Consider the following 18,372-nt stretch of genomic DNA (forward strand, 5'->3'; position numbering starts at 1 on the left):
TTTTGTTTTACATTGAACAGTAAATGTTTTCCTCAATTTTTTGGCCCAATTCTGCAGAAGGGAAGTTTACACGACCCGATCTTTTCATGAGGAAATTTGCCATAAACTATGAGTTATAGAAATGAATATGAGGTCACTGTTATATTAAGATTTATCTAGCATTGTTAGAATTTGTCTTTTTTAGGCTATTGTGGAATCATTCTACTCAGGAGACATATTTATACTTCAGAGGACACCCCCTCCAAAAAAAAAACAGACAAACAAACAAACAAACACCAGAATATATATATATATATATATATATATATATATATATATATATATATATAATTGGAATGTTTCATTGTCTGAAATGTATTAATCGAGTATTTCACACCTCATTGCGGTTACTGTATCCAAAGTTCGATACAAACAACATAATCAGTACAGTCGCAATGCTTGTGATGTATTTCACTCAAGTATGTTGTTGGTTTGGTTTATTTCCAGAAATTCTTACCCAAATCAACGAGTGCTCAGCCGTCATCAACATCTTAAAAAGGCTGCATGTGAAGTCGATGTATAACATTTTACCAATTCTCGACAGATATCAACCTCTAGGAAAAGGCTCCTTAAGACAGATAAATAACGTCTTGCGTATTCTTCGTTAATATCTACATCTTGAAAATGCTGCTAAACGTCGAGTTATAACCGTTTACCTTACCCTACAGGAGTGGAGCAACGCTTTTCGTCAACCAATAGACGACAGTTACTATAGCCACGACAACGCACATAGAGTAAGTCCCTCATGCAACCTCGTGGCATTTCTTTGCTTTTACTAGTTTTGTTATTATTGCGTTTGTGTAAATTGACTGTCCTAGAAAGTCGGTACTGCAGTAAACTGTACAGAGATGCTTTCGGCTCGATTCTAGGGGAAGATTCCGACAGCTGTAACTCAGTTTGACCGTTAATGCTGACCGTATGAAAACACCAGCAATAGGCAAGATGAAATACGCCTTACAGTGTCGGTCCTCTTGGTGGCCTTTTTATTTTAGTGCAAACTACAGATTTTATTTCCGCAGACGTCATTTTGTGACATAGTTACTTTTGATCCCATGGTGACATCAACTTCCGTTGCTAAGTGCATTCCCCATGAGTATTTGTTCCATTTGCTGAGCCTTTGAGGTTATGCCATAAACACATACACAAAGAAAAGAAAACAAATCATCGAAAAATAAAAAGAGAAAATGAACGAAATGTTTTAAGAATGTAACCCAAAAAAAAAAACCCTTCATTGCCATTTACCATTAATGTGATCAAATCATAATATTTCATTCATGCTCACGAGATGGTGGAAACTTGGGAAATCGAGTAGAGTCTCTCTTTGGGACCTAAATATTACAGTCTAAGAACATCAACAATGAACGGAATGAAAAGCAAAAGTGAAGTATTATTCTCTGGGTTGTTTTTTTTTTTTCATGGCAAACCAAACACTTTACAAATAAAACGACAATCATTTCAGCATTGAAAGAAAACATTGACAAAAAACTCTGCAGTGAACCAAAATGCCATTACAAAAGGTTTAGGGAGATTGAAGGGAATAGATACTTGGAGTACGTTGGCTTTTAGCCTACGACTTAGCGTCTGGCAATGAAATCCTCGAAATGGATTCAGGTGGTTAAGAAAAAAAAAAATCTTCGTGACTTGTTCTAAAAAATCGAACCTCCTTACCCCGTCTATGACGCGAACGTCTGTGCCGTCACCATTTGCTATTCCGTCGTCAACAGACGGCATAAATGTTTTTGGACATCAATAATTCAATTCTTCATTTAAAGTTAATGCAAACGGCGGAAATTATCCCAAAGTGGTTATCATTTTCCATGATTTACTCGCCTAATTGATCACAAGACCTTTCCGACAATAACTGAAAACATTCCGATCCCTTCCTCGTACTAATTTAATCAGATCGGAGAAAGTAGGGTGTACAGTTTTCCCGCGCCGCAAAGGGCAAATGCTTTGGTAGTCTCCGCTCAATTCTGCGACGCCAATGACTCACCGTCTTGAGATGCAAAACGCCTGAACGTTCTTCTTAAAAAGGTTGACGTAAATAGATCATTAAACTTACCTAAAAGTTTTCTTTTACATGCTAATTCCTTCTTACCTGTCACAAAGGGAATTGTTAAATTGCCATCATTTTTTATGATTTGGGTAAAGTCGAATTTCACCATGGCATGACCTGCAATTTATATCTATATCACACTAGCTCTCTCTCTCTCTCTCTCTCTCTCTCAGTGGCTTTATGTATATCAGTCCATTTATACACTCTCCCGTCTACAGCATATATAGTTCTAAACTCTCCTTGTAATTACAGATGGGTATAATTTTTATTGATATAAGAGTATGTTTGTGCGTGTTCATGTATTCGCAGTACTTCAGTACTTGAGTAGCGTACACGTAGGTTTTATAAGGAGACTTGAATTGACGGATTCTTCTGTTTTTTTTTTTGTGACGTCATATCGTTTAAGGAACCAATCGACGAGTTCCGCTTTTTCAACGGCTCACGTGGTATCCTCACACTGCTCAAACAGCGTGTCTCCATCGACCCGACCCGAGAGGACTTCTACGAAGCCTGGTTGACCCTTGACCCCGAACTCGGCAGCGACATGCCGGAAAATTCCACGGAGCTTATGCCAGACTACCTTCAACCAATGGAGGTAAGAGTGCCCTTTCACAGCAGCAAATACTGTGCACACACACGCACAGTTTCACACACACACATCCCTAATATCACTTTTCCGCCAGGTTGTTATAAATCATGTAGATTCTGATGTATCCATTTATTCAAACATCCATACGCCGGGATGTTATTTTGACCCTCTTCTCTTATTCATTACACAAAGTAAATGATAACTTAAGATGTATAGGGCTGTATCGTAGATAATTACTTGAACTGCCAGTGTATGTATTATTATTGTTATCATTACCTTGTTGATTATTTTTCCATGCTCCCGGGTGGGCCGTTCAAGAATAAAATTCGTTGTCATTGTTATAGCCACTGTCATGCCTACTGTATGTGGGCTCTCTAGAAGTTATTTGTTTTAAGAGGTTGTGCGCACAAATCACTCAAGATATTCTGTTATCATGTACCATGGAAATGTTTGCAAGAATTTGACATTGGGTCAGGACAGTCCTTTCAAGTTTCAACAACAAAAAATTCTGATATTAGACGTTTCATTTTTTAGGTGTTGCGACGAGATAATCATAAGTATTTTCATGTCTGTGTTGCAGCTGCAATATTACGCCGCAATTAGAAGTGTGCAGCCGATGAGATTTTGTTTTTGTATATCAATTTTACAATCTTTACCATGAAAATTCCTATTCTTTTCTCTTCTTTGTTGTTGTTGTTTTTTTCTTCAGTATCACAAGGCCTACCTCTATGACGCAGTCCGCGCACTCGCTGTGTCTATATCAGACGTGGTAGCCAAGGGCCGATTTGTGGAGCCAGAAATCTCGCATTGCTATAACAACAAGTATCGCAGTAACTCACGGGGCTCCAACCGCCTCAAGAAAGCCCTGAATAAAGTAAGCAAGCAAGAGAGAGATAGATAGAAAGGGGGAGGTGGTTCCGGGAATATAAACCTTTGTTGGTATACAACAACCATTTGATTTTGAGTTAATGACGCAAGACAATTGAAATTGTAAAACGTCAAATACTCGAAAGAAACAAGGAGACAGGTGTCAGATTTTAAGACAGAAATGAAATAGTGATTTCATGTTAGATGTTTTCATGTAGCAGCTAATAGCCGGTTTTATAAAGGAGTCCAACTAAAAATGATAAAATGCATTTGAATCACAAATTGTAACTTTAATTTCAGTTTTTCATAATCTATTTTCATATTTCTCATGAAAATGTCACAAAAATACAGTAATGCAATACCAGAATTACAAATTACAAATTAGATGAAAATTCATCTGAATGTACAACTGTCTCTAAAAACACAAAGAACTGTTTACAGTAGTATTGATCTATATTCAAAGTGCGAGAAATACTATAGTGGGGCCTACGTAAAAGCAAGATTGTTCAGTCACAGGTCCCGGGAAATTCTACTCTGCCAAGTTTTCCGACTGTAACTATCTATAATTGATATGATTCTATCTAGATAAAAGCTTTGACGCACTTTTCAATGGAGAATGACCTTTCTCTGGTAATGCGCTGAGTTGTACATGACCTGTTCGTATTTGACCATGTCTTTTATGTTTATTGGACTGGTCTGTCTTTGCATACATAGGTAGAAACAGACGGTCTTATGGGAGTGATCCAATTTAATCGCACGGGCTACAACGAAGAGGTCGCTATCGACATCATCAGTGTGGAAGGTCACAACAACGTCACAAAAGCCTGGAAGGTGATATACTGCTCTTGATGTCTCTGCAATCATTTTTCCACATTTACGCAGTCCAGTGAAAAAAAAAATGGTGCCTGTCGTACTTCCAGTGGACAATATTGGAAGTGTGAACCAACGTTTGTATGTCGTGACGTAATTTGAAAGTTCGGGTATGACTCATGCATATAATTGAAAGCATATGCGCCATTCATAAGTATTGTAGAATCATCACGAAACGTTTTAGCTTCCTCAGAATTTCGCATAATGCCCCTTGGCGTAAGGTGTAGGCGCCCTTCCGGTCGTAGAATTTTCGAACACACTATACCCTTACCCACACACACACACACAAGGACATACACACATACAAATACACAGACAGACATACACATACACACACATACAAATACACATACACACTCCCTTGCAACTGCTTAACCTGCCTGTAGAGTCTTGGCAGTGACAAAGTTCGTTAAATGGCGGGAAATTTCTCTCTCTCCAGATCGGTTCGTGGGACCACGAAGCACAGCTAACGCTCTCACAGTTTCCCTTCACACGACGATTCGATGAGATTCGTAACAAGAGGTTCAACATCGTCACCATTGAGGTAAGAGACCCATCTCTCCAGGCCACAGGGGTTGTGACGTCTTTTTCCTGGGGGGGGGGGGGGGCAGTTCACACACAAAGGAAAAGAGAGGTCAGTCTTTCTTCCTGGCCTCAATATTATAGAAACAGGGGGTTGAAGTCAAGTGCACAAACATAATCATGCAACAGCCTTGGTAGGACGCCTAGGAGTCAATGCCATTCTATCATTCAAACAAGCACAAAGTGTAGCCGCAAGTGTAATGTAGTGCCTGTGTGTTGTTCAGTTATCATAATTTAATAGCTCTCCTTCCGATTTCTCATACGGAAGAATATCCGTGGTGGTATAATTGACATACAAAAACAAAAACAAAAAAAACAAACAAACAAACAAACAACTAATCCCGTGTACCTAGAGCCAATATATTGTAACTGTGGTATCTTCAATCATCCATCAACACAAGTTTCATGCCATAAAGTTAAAGAAAACGTGGAAGATATTATACAAATATATATATATATATATATATATATATAATCCTGCGCTGCGTATAAACATAACGTGTAATTCTATCCGACAGGAAGCCCCATTTGTGACAATAGAGGAAACGGTCTCTGGGCCGAAGTTCACGGGTTTCTGCATTGATATGCTTGATAAGATCGCGGAGAAGCTAGACTTCACCTATGACATATACCTGACCCCAGACAGTAATTACGGCGGAAAGAGGGCGGACGGATCGTGGAACGGGCTGGTCGGTCAAGTCTACTACGGGGTGAGCTCCCACGAAGAATGCTAAATGTGTTGTGGCCAAGTGGTAAAGACCACGTCTTGAGGTCCCTGCTTCATGTACATTGCATAAACCGGAATACTGTGAATGGTGCCAGTGTTATCAAGTCATTACTATCTACCGTAGATATGAACCAACTTTGATAAGATTTCTTGATTCATTTTTTTTTTTCATATTCGCCCATGTTGAGTTTTCTAGACCATTCAAATTGGATCTTGATATTGATTATCAGTAAGAACATTGAGACCCTTTGATAGGTTTGTCCTTTTTTGGCTTTCCCAAAGAAGCACTGTGAAATGCGAGTCAATCCTATCAAGTTTCAGTCACAAGTTTCAGTCACAACAAAATGCCCCACTTGGGCACGTTCTTAGATGTTTTCCAGTTTACCAAAAGAGAAGTAATTCTAATCAATTAAGCCGTTAGGTATCTACTTGTCATTAGACATATATCTATTCATATTTCACGAATGAAATTCACATGCTATCCTGCATCAGTTTGACGTGTTGTGGCTGCGTGGTTTACAAAGTGGATCCTAATTCCTGAACTCTCAATTCTAGTCTCCCGACAGTTGTAGTATTTATATCCTCAGGCAAGGCACTTTATCTTGTTTTCTAGTCTTTCGAAGGAGACTTAAAGTAATCGAATTTGCAGATGCTTCCTTGATAAGGCTATGATTTCTTCCTTAGTGGCTACGATTTCTTCCTTAATGGTTACGTAAGATGACTAATCCTTCAACTACAAACCAAACATTTTGACAGCTTGCTGACATGGCTGTAGCAGGAATGGTGATAAACTCGGACCGTGAGACCGTTGTCGACTTCACAAAACCCTTCATGAACTATGGCGTGGGCATTCTGCTTCGGAAGCCGCAGAAGAAGTCCAACGTATTCGCCTTCCTGGAGCCTCTCGACATCAAGGTTAAACATTTACATCGATTCTCACTTTCTTCGTTCCTTGTCCTTGACCGTTTTCTTTTTTATTTAGTTTGAGTATGCGGTTTCTGCAGTTCGTATTCCTCTGTGTTTTTCAAAACTGGCGGAATATTTTGACACCCACTTGCTGAACATTCTGTAGTACGATTAAACTGCTGTGAGATTAAAAAAAAAAAAAAAGCAAATTTTTACATGATCTCACTACAATTAGTTATAAAACTAATAAAATCCAAAGTGATTCACTTATTACTTTTTCCAAACTTATCAAACTGCTCATCCACATCAACATTCGCATTGAGAGTTGCACATACCAAATCAGCATAGGTCAGCCCTCTCCTCTCTCTGAAAATTTGTCTTTCTCTCTCTACAGGTGTGGGGCTGCGTGCTCGCCTCCCTGTTCGTGGTCGGCTTCCTCATCTACATCCTGGACCGTTTGAGCCCGTACAGCTCGTACGGGAAGGGTGGTCCGGAGTGCGACGAGGCCAACGACTTCAACTTGCAGAACAGTCTTTGGTTCGCCTTCGCGTCGTGTCTCCAACAAGGTGAAAACTATGGCACTGTCATTCTGTCTGCTTGTCTCCTTCTCTCCTTCTAAGTAATGTTTATAATACATATCTAAATATCTGTATATCAAGTAAACACACACACACACACATATATATACATATATATATATATATATATATATGTATATATTATCTATATATATATATATATATATATATATATATATATATAAACTCTCATCCTTGGTAACATCAGATCTAGTATATAGAATACATATCATCTATGCTGTACTTTTTAGTGCCTCCAGAATATTAGTGAAGTGACTAGCAGCCAAGATTCACTGGGTGAAAGCCAGTTTTTATAGCTGCTTTTAATATTTTTGAAAGCCGTTAGGATGAACGGACTTTAACGGGAAATTGTGATCCAGTTTGATTTGGTGTTTTGAACCATTTCGAACTGTTAAAATCCTTGTGCCGCACGCCAGAATCAGACCAGTAAAAAGCTTTCAAGTCAACTCCAAGAGATACGATACAGGGACCGCGGGACGTTTTCTTCTTCTTCTTCTCCTCCTCCTCCTCCTCCGTCTTTTTCTTCTTCTGCTTAATGAGGGGCGGAGAGGTTGCAATGGTCAAGGTTCAATGATAGACCTACCCAAAGAAAAAGGCTGTCATCAATTTGAATAATTACGGAGTACTCGCTGCACGCTATAAGGATTACAGCCAGCACTGGCTGTCAGGCGGAAGTGGATGGTCTAGTGGATAAGACGCCTGTCCCGTGATCAGGAGGTCGCAGGTTCGAATCCTGCTCGAGTGTGTATGCCCATGGTTTCTTCTGTTATAGCTACTACTATTAAAAATACTGGCCAATGAAGTGCTTGATGTAGGGCAGTTTGTCAATCAGTTGCGATAGGCCTATCCCTTTAGGAGAGACCGATCGATGGATTTGTTGTAAGTTTTTTTGTAGATTGTCCTATTTTTTCTTTTTTGTTTTGTTTTGTTTTTGTTTTGTTTTTGGTGTGCATGTGTCTGGAAGAGCCAAAGTGTGGTGGCTTCCAGATTTCGCGAGAGGTGAGTGATTAAGATGCTGTATTCCCCAAGATAAAGCTGTGATGGAAAGTGTGTCTTTAACAGAAGGTGAGAATTTGTTCAAAGGTAGGTCTGACTATAACGACAAGACATGCCAGGCGAACAGAGCACTGGTAAAAAGGCTACGGAAGTAATGTCGCCTAGAAAATATCAGTTCGGGTCAAGAATTATTGCAATTTGATTGGTGCTGTACGAATCTGTCGAGCAACCGTCTACCTTGACAACAGAAGCGGTTCCCTTGGGTTCTCGATTGGAGCTGCGAATAGAAGAACCTCCTTTTCATAACCTCATTTGAAAAGGTTAAAAAACGGCTTTAAGTGTTCTGTCCTGCAGAACAGACAAGTTACCATATTTTCCATGGTCATCTTTCTACGGTTGAAGGTCAACTTTGATACCATTTTCTCCATTGTACTGTTGTTATTAGCAGATTTATTCAGTCGAAGTCCAAGAGATCTTTTATTTGATGTCAGCCACAAATCGTTCATCCATCAAGAAAGGGTTTAACCCAAGATGTCACTATTGCCCCCAGTGTGAAAAATGGTATCAGTCATTGCTCTGGTAATAAAACTGACAAGGGCCTCAAAGAAGTTCCAATACTGATGCTGGTCTCTTACATCTTCCGCTTTCGCTGGACCAGCGCAGCGGAATTTACTTCCACGTGAGCTGAAACACTCAAACTCCATAACGTCTATGAGGAGCAACCTAAAATCCTACTTTTTTTCAACCCTGGGTTTTGAAGACAGACATTCTTTTCTTCTGCTTCTTCTTTTATGGTTTTTTTTTTTTTTTTTTTTGCAGTCTGTTTGTTTTGATGCAAAGCGCCTCGAGTATTTAATCAGAATGGAAAATGGCGTTATAGAAACCGTATGTATGCATTATTAATAAGTTACCTTTGGGTAACTTAGGCCACAACCATCAGTATATATATTTCTCCATATTACACGTATTATCCGAAGATTGTAGTAGATTGATTCAGGCAGTTGTAACAACAGATGCTAGTAATGATATGAAGTATATAAACTGTTGCCGAGAATGAAGCAGGAGCATCAGTTGATCATGTAACGTAATCTTGTGTAGACTGTATTTTTCAAGAAGTTTAATCTTATCCATCATCCATTCTCCGTCTCTTTTTTCCACCCGATATATTTGGTGTCATCATCAGCCTACTGGAATGTGAGAACCAATCATCCCGTTGAAGGCAAATATTATCATTTCTTTCTTGTGTTCGTTCGAAAAAAAGGACAATATCAGAAACGATTTCACATTATTAGGGTAGAATTGTTTCTACGTTTTATCTTTGGGAATGGGAGTGTTCCACGAGTGGCTTCTACCAACACGCCCTGCATGGTGACGAAAGTATTATCAGGGATACTTGGAGTGAGCTGGTGCATGTGCACATAGAAAAAAAAACATGAAAAATAAATTGTTCGGGTGCCGATGAATTTGGTTTTTCCATTCCAGTATGTTGATGATATTTGACGGAATGAAGATTTGCCATGGTTTCATATCTTTATCACTCGTTTATTCTCTTTCCCAAAGATAGAACAGTTTGATATTTACTGAATAAAAAGCTTTTATTGTCTTATTAGTGATGATATTCTTACGTACTCTATCCCGTGCGGATAATATCGTTGAATGCAATGCTAAGATAGTACGACGTATTTTGCTTTGTTTACCGAGATGTATCTTTAAATACTCTGCAGATTTTTTTTTTTTTGTCATGCACAGCATTTTTTTCTTCTGTCATGCGAATATGACATTTTTAAGGTGCTGGATGCTGATAATATATAACGGTAGTGACACTGATATGTATTTGAATGTTCGAGAGAGAGCATGAAGAAAACCATTGATAAAACTGGTAGTGTAACTGCAAATATCTCATTTATCAACCTTTTAGTTATTACATGAAATTCTCATTTTTTTATTCTGACTTTCAGCTATAAAATTCTAGAGTGTATGATATGCAAAAATATAACGGTAAAAGAAAATTGGAGTGGAAGACATTTTAATGTTCTTTGCACAAGGTCCGCAGATGATTTAGAAACATTAACTGAGATAAAAATCTCAGGTGTTTGGGTGTTTGAATGTGCCGAAAGGGATTGACATGATTGTTATTATCATTTACATTGTTGTCAATGCAGCGACTATGTGCATCAATGCTGTATTATTGTGAAAAAAAAAATCACTATAATCATTGATACAACCACTTCTCGTAGGTGGCGATAACACCCCGATCTCCGTGTCGGGAAGGATGCTGAGTGCTTTCTGGTGGTTCTTTGCTCTCATTATCATCGCAACGTACACCGCCAACCTCGCCGCCTTCCTGACCGTCACTCGCATGGAGAACCCCATCAACTCCCTGGAGGACCTCGCCAATCAGAATAAGATCATCTACGGCACGATCGAAAACAGCAGCCTCCACAGGTTCTTCGAGAAGAGGAAAAACCAGCGCATCTATGAGCGCATGTGGGACTTCATGAGCTCGAGCCAGACGAGTCCGTGGGTGCCCACCGACAAGGAAGGGTACAGGCGGGTGAAGCAGGAGTCATACGCATTCTTCTGGGACGCACCCATCCTGGACTACATCAAGCAAACCGAATGCGACCTGATGACCGTTGGGAAGCCGTTCAATCTCAAGGGATACGGCATTGCGACACCGCAGGGGGCGGCCTACAGGGATAATTTGTCAGTTGCGTAAGTTGCCAAAACACGTCAGGGTGTATGAGACCGACACACACGAGTCATATAGCTCACGAGTTCGACAATTAACAAAAAAACGGTCCACGAGTCATACATGCCACGAGATATACAGCCCATTAGTTCGACACAAGGCAAATAAGGCCCATCAGTGGACACCACGTAAAACAGCTCACGAGTTCGACATTACAGCACGGGGCTTAATGTATCGGTCTCGTTGGCCTTGTTTGCTTAGTGTCGAAATCATAGGCTGTATAACTCGTGGACTTTACAACTCGTGGGCTGTAGGGCTCATGGGCTGAATGACTCATGGGCTGTATAATGGGTGTCCGTCTCGTATCGTGCATCCGTAGAATTGTACACTTGGTCCTAAAAAGGGCATGCATACAACTTGTCTAACAAAGTTTATAGAGTCAATGTCATATCCTTGGTAAGGAATTTATTGGGGTTTTTTAATCACTGAATACATCGAGGTTATCGTAAAGAGATAACGTGTCTAATCTATATAATAATGTCATATTCTCTATTTATTAAAAATAAAACATTACGCCTATTTCATGTATATGTCATGAAATTACAAACTTTAGCATTTTCCGTACCCTTTCTATCGTTTCCAAAGGATTTTAAAACTCCAGGAAGAGGGAATCCTGGAGGAAATCAAGAAAAAGTGGTTTGAGCGAGAGTCCATCTGTCCGGAGGAAGTGGTCAACAGTAACCCGAACACTAAGGCCTCGGCGATCGGCCTCAGTAAGATCGCCGGGGCATTCTACGTGCTCATCATCGGCGCCGTCCTCTCCTTCATTGCCGTCATCATCGAACACATGTGGCACAAGCCACCGTCATTCTACAAAAGGCGACGGCAGATGGAGGCGAGAAAGGCCAAAGAGAAGGTATGATTTCGAGACCGCATTTGGGGGTTTGTCCGGGAATACACTTATTCTTAGACATAAAATATTTTCAAATAGAATCGTATGTGATTTTTTTTTCTATATTCAAAGTTAAATATGTTGACTTTATACTCATACTGTCTCCAAAATTCCTGAATTGTAGATATGCTTTGATTGCCATTATAGGTGTTATTTTCACGACAAACGAAAAGTTTGATTTTACATCTGCTCTCATTGCTAGAGATACCATCTATGTATCAAAGAAAATAATAGTGAAGGCTTTTGCGTGACTAATAAGTCGGAATTAAATGTTTTGCTGTTTAATTCTTGACATCGATTTAAAATCAATTCCACTGCGTGTTGTCGTACTGTATTTTCTTCAGAAAACCTCGTGTTCTAGATTTGCAAATACATACCAACCATGCCATCAAACTATATAACATCCAAGAAGAAAAAAATCACGGAAAAGAATCAAAAGTTGATTGCCAGAAACTGATAATCAAATGTCCCTTTAATTGATCTACCGTATAACTTTCAAACAATCTATTGGTAATTTTCGGGATAAACCCTCTTACAAAATGCAAACAAAATCGGAATACAGAGCTGGCAATCCCTTATTTCGGAATCCATTCAAGAAGCTAGCACTGCAGATTGATTATCTTTGTGTCCCCTATGAGACGACAATATTAAACATGCATCATGCGATTACTGGGTGGGTAATGTTTTGCAAATCAAGAACCTCATCTCATTTTTCATGCTACTAAACTTCCATCTGCTTTCCTTGACTGCATTTAACTTTTTACTAACACGTCCATTCTTCGCTGTCATTTCAGCCTAACTACTAACACGCTGCTTCTAATTACATTGGATGTAATGTCAGGAGCTTGTAAAGGTGTATAACATACCTCTACATTAACATGAACCGAACTCCGACATAGGAATCAGAAGACTTGAAGGAAAAGACTAAAAAAAAAAAAAAAAAGAATTATCCAGTTAAGCTAGATGATTGAAGAAACTCCATTCCCGTGCCAAAAAAAAAAAAAAAAAAAATCATAGAACTCAATAAGACTGTGTGCCCTTTCTATACCATATACCAGCTCAGACAATGTCAGATTTTATCCTTGTTAACTTTGAACAATACTACTGACTCGTCTCAGCAATCATTACCTAACGCTGATGAGGTTTATCCTGTGAGTGTTCATGATTATGGTTTGTTTTGATGAATCTAATCTTATCCCGTGCGTATAAAGAGTTTACCCTTGGGTGCCCATAAGAACCTTAGAATTTGTGTGTTAAAGCAGCACGAAAGATTCACTTCCAAAAATAAATTCGTATCTTTATGGAACACGAATGAAATCTGTCAAATCTCTTTTCTTTTCTTTTCTTTTTTTTTTTTTGGGATAAAAGGAAATAACTTCAAACAGATATATGCAACGAGCAATATTTATTACAAATTCTCTCCCACAAGAGACAACCAGACAGACAGACACACACACACACACACACACACACATACACACACACACGAAATGGAGCAGCAATTAACATTAAGTGAATGTATTGTGCAAACTCATTTCTAACAGTTTTTCTCTCCATGTCGTATGTGTGGCCTGTAACGATCTCTTACTAACAGCGCAAAGTGGTTTTCATCTCTGTAAGTGCTGAAAGCTTGCCTCGTTTGTTGGCTGTCCTATCAAACTCGTACTGTCCAAGCTTGTCCTCACGCAATCTCTTACTAACAATGCATGCTTTGTATTCTGAGTGCTCAACTCACGATGATGTATTTTTCTTTACCTGTCCTTTGCTTTGTTTCGTTCTTTGTTTCCGTTACGCCCTGTTCACAGCTATTATGACGTATTACGAGCACACATGCTTATTATAATCATGATGAGTTCTGCACTTGATATTGACAGTACCTGGGTGTAATTAATGTATAGTTATTCAGTGGGAATGGATGTTGCGAAAGAGAATTCACTTAAAAAAAATGAATATAACCAAACTAGAAATTAACTGTATCGGTAAGGGTTTCATATACATATATATGTATATATATATATATATATATATATATATATATATATATATAGATGAACATTTAACGTTATCAGCTAAGCATATTTAACCTAAGAAAGAAAAAAGGGGTGGGTGCAACTTTTTCTTACAAGACATAAAGCTAATTGTTAAATAACTTAAAAAGAATTCCACTGTAAACACACACAGCACACAGTGGTATCATGCACCTCTATGTCTCTATATATTTCGTATGCGTTCAATCATTTCTCTATGTTTCGTGGTCTTTGTTCCGATTGTCTTACAATACAATTTCGTCTTTAAAATGCATATATCAACACTGCACTACTTCTAGGGTGTCCAGCACAACGAATATAGAGTTTTGTTTTTATTTCATTGTTTTCTTTATCTTATATTGTATCCCTTTTCTATTCTTGTCGCTTTTCTGTCAGACCCTTGTCACATGATTTGAGAGAAAATTTTCATATCAGGTTTAAATGCGGGGATGGATTTTTGTTTTACAGCGCTAAACTTAACGGCAATTAAAGACATGCGTAAATAAGGGACTTTAAAGTTTCGTCGTCAACATAGGGTCGCACGTATTATTTCAGTTTCATCGATAAAGTTGAAGTCCGTGTTCCCCGGGGCATTGACGTTTGTTTAAAAACAATAAACTTAGATTTAAAAAAAAAAAAAAAATGTCTTTCATCAAATGGATAATGAAATGGCAATAAGCTTCGGCGTCAAGTTTTGTTTTTTGGATTGATTATCGTCTTATTTACGTGTGTTATACAATGCATCAATACAATTCACACTGACGCGTGTATATGTGAGTGAAAAACGCACACAATATTATGATATACGTGCTGTCACCTGTTCCGGCGCTATTGAATGGTGACGTACTCTTCTAGTATCCGATGTTCTTGGCTTGTAAAGTGGCATGCGTGTCTTTCTCGTCATTTTCTCATTGTGATCTACTAACCCACTGGCCTGTGTCTATGCAATATGACGTATTACACTGTGGTAACCATTGCTCTTGCCTCAATTGACGTATTATTACGAACAGGACTGGGGAGAGAAGCTGCCCACATCACGCAATAATGGCTCCGCTATGCAAGACAACAACAGTAAGGTATTTTGCATATTTCACTCAAGACGTGAGAATGAGAGCATGATTATGAGGCAGAACTCTGTTCATTGACCTCGTTGTATTCTCATCTCTCCCAACCGATAATGTTAGAACCTACGCCACGATTGAGCATAGGTTAGCCCTAGAATCACCTGTCATATGCGAGTTGCCATCTCTCGAAACAACTAAAACCTTTTCCAATACCTTGCTCCACCTATAATATTAAACTAATATTCAAAACGAAGCGACAGACGTATTGATTTGCTTAGAGACATTATTATCACCATGAACTTTCATTTGATCTTGTTATATGCCTCTTAAAAACAACAAAAACAACAGAGCAAAAAACAAAAAAAAACAAAAAAAAAAAAACAAACCAACTTAGTCTAGGTAAAGCAAGGAGTATGATCTAGTTCCTTTTACCGAATACGGCTTTGGGTTGTGGTGTCAACCGCTAGATTACATATATTACCAAGGGGGGGGGGGGGAAATGCAGAAAGAAATAAATGAAAAGAAGTGAAAGAAATGTGATAAGATGAAATTGACGATGCCAACCATTATTCTTTTACTTGCTTGTTGCCATCCGAATCGTTTGTAAACAATTTAATTCTTCCGGCCGAATTTGGTCACGACAAACAATTCATCCCATGTGGCATGCTAAGCTCGAAGCTACATGTGAATAGTTCAACAGCTCTTGCTATATGCGTCTAATGATATATCAAAATGGCCCTAAAACCTTCAACAGTTCTGACTCCCACGTATAATGATAAGAAGGAAATCCTGTTAAAAAAAAGCAAACTAAAAATGATATATATAATGAAATATGATTAACTTACCTTATCCTTTTCCCTTTCAGCTTCTTCTGCTTTACTAACTGCGATGCCCTTGTTGCCTAAGTCGTAGGGACAAAGTATTACACAGCTCATTTTTTTTTTCATTTTGCTCGTAGTTTTCTGCATTTATTTTACGCTAGGAAATGTTAACAGCGATAATGAAGCATATAAATTACCAAATTATCAGATCATAAACATACAAATCATACAGTGAAATAGATGAGACGATGTATGTAAGTCCTTGCTTGAAGCGAAAGTAGCCTATTTGTTTTCTCATTTCCGAGATTAAGATTAAAGATTCGGGTGCCTAAAGACCAAAGTTTGTGCTTGTGGGGGGATCTTTAAAGCCCGTGACTGTAGGAACGGAGCGTCAAAATATCTCCCATTTTGACGCTCATTGCAATTCATTTACAAAATGAAAAAAAAAAATTGAGAAGGTAACAATGAGAACTACAATCGTGACTTGATATGAGGTTGTCTTGTATGTTTCTAGCAACACATTGTGCAGGAAAACGACAGCATGGTTCTTCAACCCCTCAGACCTACTCCTTGGAGCACAACGGGTAAGTAAAGAACCTGTCGGTCGAGTCTGGGTCTCATCAAATATCTCATCCTTACATCTGTACATGTTTGCTGTAAAAAGAAAACAGAAATGCATAGGATATTCTTGTATTCTTGCACAACACGCTCATGGAAAATATAAACCAAATCAAGGTAACAACTACAACATGATCTCGTGTCACTATAGAAGTTTACAAAACAGCTGCAAAAAAAAAGGCTTTAGATAACCCATATAGCTTACACTACCTCGGTAAATTCCAGTTGAACAATCTAACTTTTTTTACATAATTTGAAAATAAAAGTGGTTCTTGCAATTCGTATTTCAGAAGCAAAATGTATATATATATATATATGTATGTAACGAGAGCCATTAGTGTTTTTTTTTTTTCCTCACTAGTCTTGTTCACGGTTGCGCCTTTTTATTCAACTGAAATTTGGAATTCGAGGGTCATTTCAAATTCATTCAACCCTGGGCAAACTTACAGTTCTCATTATTTCACCGAGGATAAAAATCACTCGGATAGTAACTGTGTCGTTTCTCCTTTCTAACTCTGAAAGTTTTGTTCATATATTTTGTCAGAACTGAAGACCGAAAGTGGAAATTAATGAGTTGTCAATTAAACAGCTTCCCAAGAGAGAAAACAAATCATAAGTGAAAATGTCAGGAGATGTTATGTGTTTGTATTAAGAAGTTTCATCAGATGCCCACTCTCCTTGTTCTATAGAGAGCGCGTGCTAGCATCGACATCATACGACCAGCCGTCCTCCGTGTGACAAGCTGGATGATCTACACAGAGTATATTTTCGAGAACGTTTGATGACGACGATGACGAGCGATAGATCGAGGGGAATCAATCATAAACATCAGGACGCCATGGTGTTTTATTGACATGCATTGATGAAACAATCGCAAAGGTGTGTTCATGCGTCTTTTACAGCGATATCCTTCAAACATGTTTGGATAAGCTGGTCGCAGAGTGCCGGAAAATGCGCAGGAATCATGCGAAGTGCCAGTGGGGAATAGACTTGGTCTGCGTCGAATTTACGAGTGAATCCTGTAGCGATGTCTTCTTGCGCCCCGCATAGTATCGTACATGTATCGAAATTTGAGAGCAAGACGTTCGCTGCTTGCTCATTATTGGAACAGCTATCGACACCAATGAGAGTTATTTGTACCTGCAGCTTCTGTTTATTCTTCTCTACGATTGTTAAATCGGTGACTTGATGATGTCGTATTTCTTGACTCAACATCGCGTCGATAGATGGGGCATGAAAGATTTTTTTTTTTTATCTTGGAAGAGAGAATGTCTAACTATAGATCAAGAGGTTATCAACAATACTGAAGTTGATCGATCAAGGGACCGATACTGTCTATATTTGAAATCGACATCAAGTCCATCCAGTTTCGACGTGACGCTCAGAAGGCTTATCATGAGTTGGTGAAAGGTGTCGACAAAGGACAACATTGCAGACACTTTTTTTTTTAAAGAAAAGTACAGTGTTCGGTTATGCTATCGATACTACTCTCTGGAATTTTCTCCCTAGCCAAAGTCTATGATGATTTTTTTTTTTTTTTTGGTTTCTGTTGCTCCTAACCTTGATTTCTTTTTATATGTATATCTCCAAACCTATGCTCCCCATATGTACTCTCCGTTATTGAACTCAGCACAAAATCTGCTGTCATGACAAAGTTGGTGCGACAGTCTCTGTACAGCTTCCAGCGAATTTTAATGACTTTGCTGGGAACCAGTGGTTTTTTTTACTACTCATAGACAACATATTGGGAAAGTGTTATTACAATGATATCAATGTTATGTATAATCGATATCCGTATTAACTCGTCTTGACTCCTTTTCCGCAAAATTGTAACAAACTGACAATGAATATACTTGCAACAATGATCATTTGTTCTCGTTTGTGTTATGATGATTTTGGATTTTAACGAGATGTCAAATGGCTAAAAAGAAGATATATTGCTGGAAAAAAAAACAATCACAGAACAG

At 38.6% G+C, this 18,372-nt stretch overlaps 1 protein-coding gene across 1 annotated transcript in view; it reads left to right on the top strand.

Annotated features, from left to right (window-relative positions):
- The window catches only part of LOC140227446 (glutamate receptor ionotropic, kainate 2-like), a 92,887-nt gene extending 76,508 nt beyond the window's left edge, over positions 1–16,379 (top strand). Inside the window, exons 9-20 of the mRNA XM_072307851.1 lie at positions 708–764; positions 2,502–2,690; positions 3,394–3,558; positions 4,266–4,382; positions 4,861–4,965; positions 5,522–5,713; positions 6,487–6,645; positions 7,031–7,202; positions 10,469–10,946; positions 11,569–11,839; positions 14,913–14,978; positions 16,302–16,379. Coding sequence (XP_072163952.1) covers positions 708–764; positions 2,502–2,690; positions 3,394–3,558; positions 4,266–4,382; positions 4,861–4,965; positions 5,522–5,713; positions 6,487–6,645; positions 7,031–7,202; positions 10,469–10,946; positions 11,569–11,839; positions 14,913–14,978; positions 16,302–16,379 — 2,049 coding nt within the window. The remainder of the gene's footprint in view (positions 1–707; positions 765–2,501; positions 2,691–3,393; positions 3,559–4,265; positions 4,383–4,860; positions 4,966–5,521; positions 5,714–6,486; positions 6,646–7,030; positions 7,203–10,468; positions 10,947–11,568; positions 11,840–14,912; positions 14,979–16,301) is intronic.
- Positions 16,380–18,372: the final 1,993 nt, after the last annotated feature.

The sequence above is a fragment of the Diadema setosum genome, chromosome 4 (assembly GCF_964275005.1).
Source record: "Diadema setosum chromosome 4, eeDiaSeto1, whole genome shotgun sequence".
Lineage (NCBI taxonomy): Eukaryota > Metazoa > Echinodermata > Echinoidea > Diadematoida > Diadematidae > Diadema > Diadema setosum.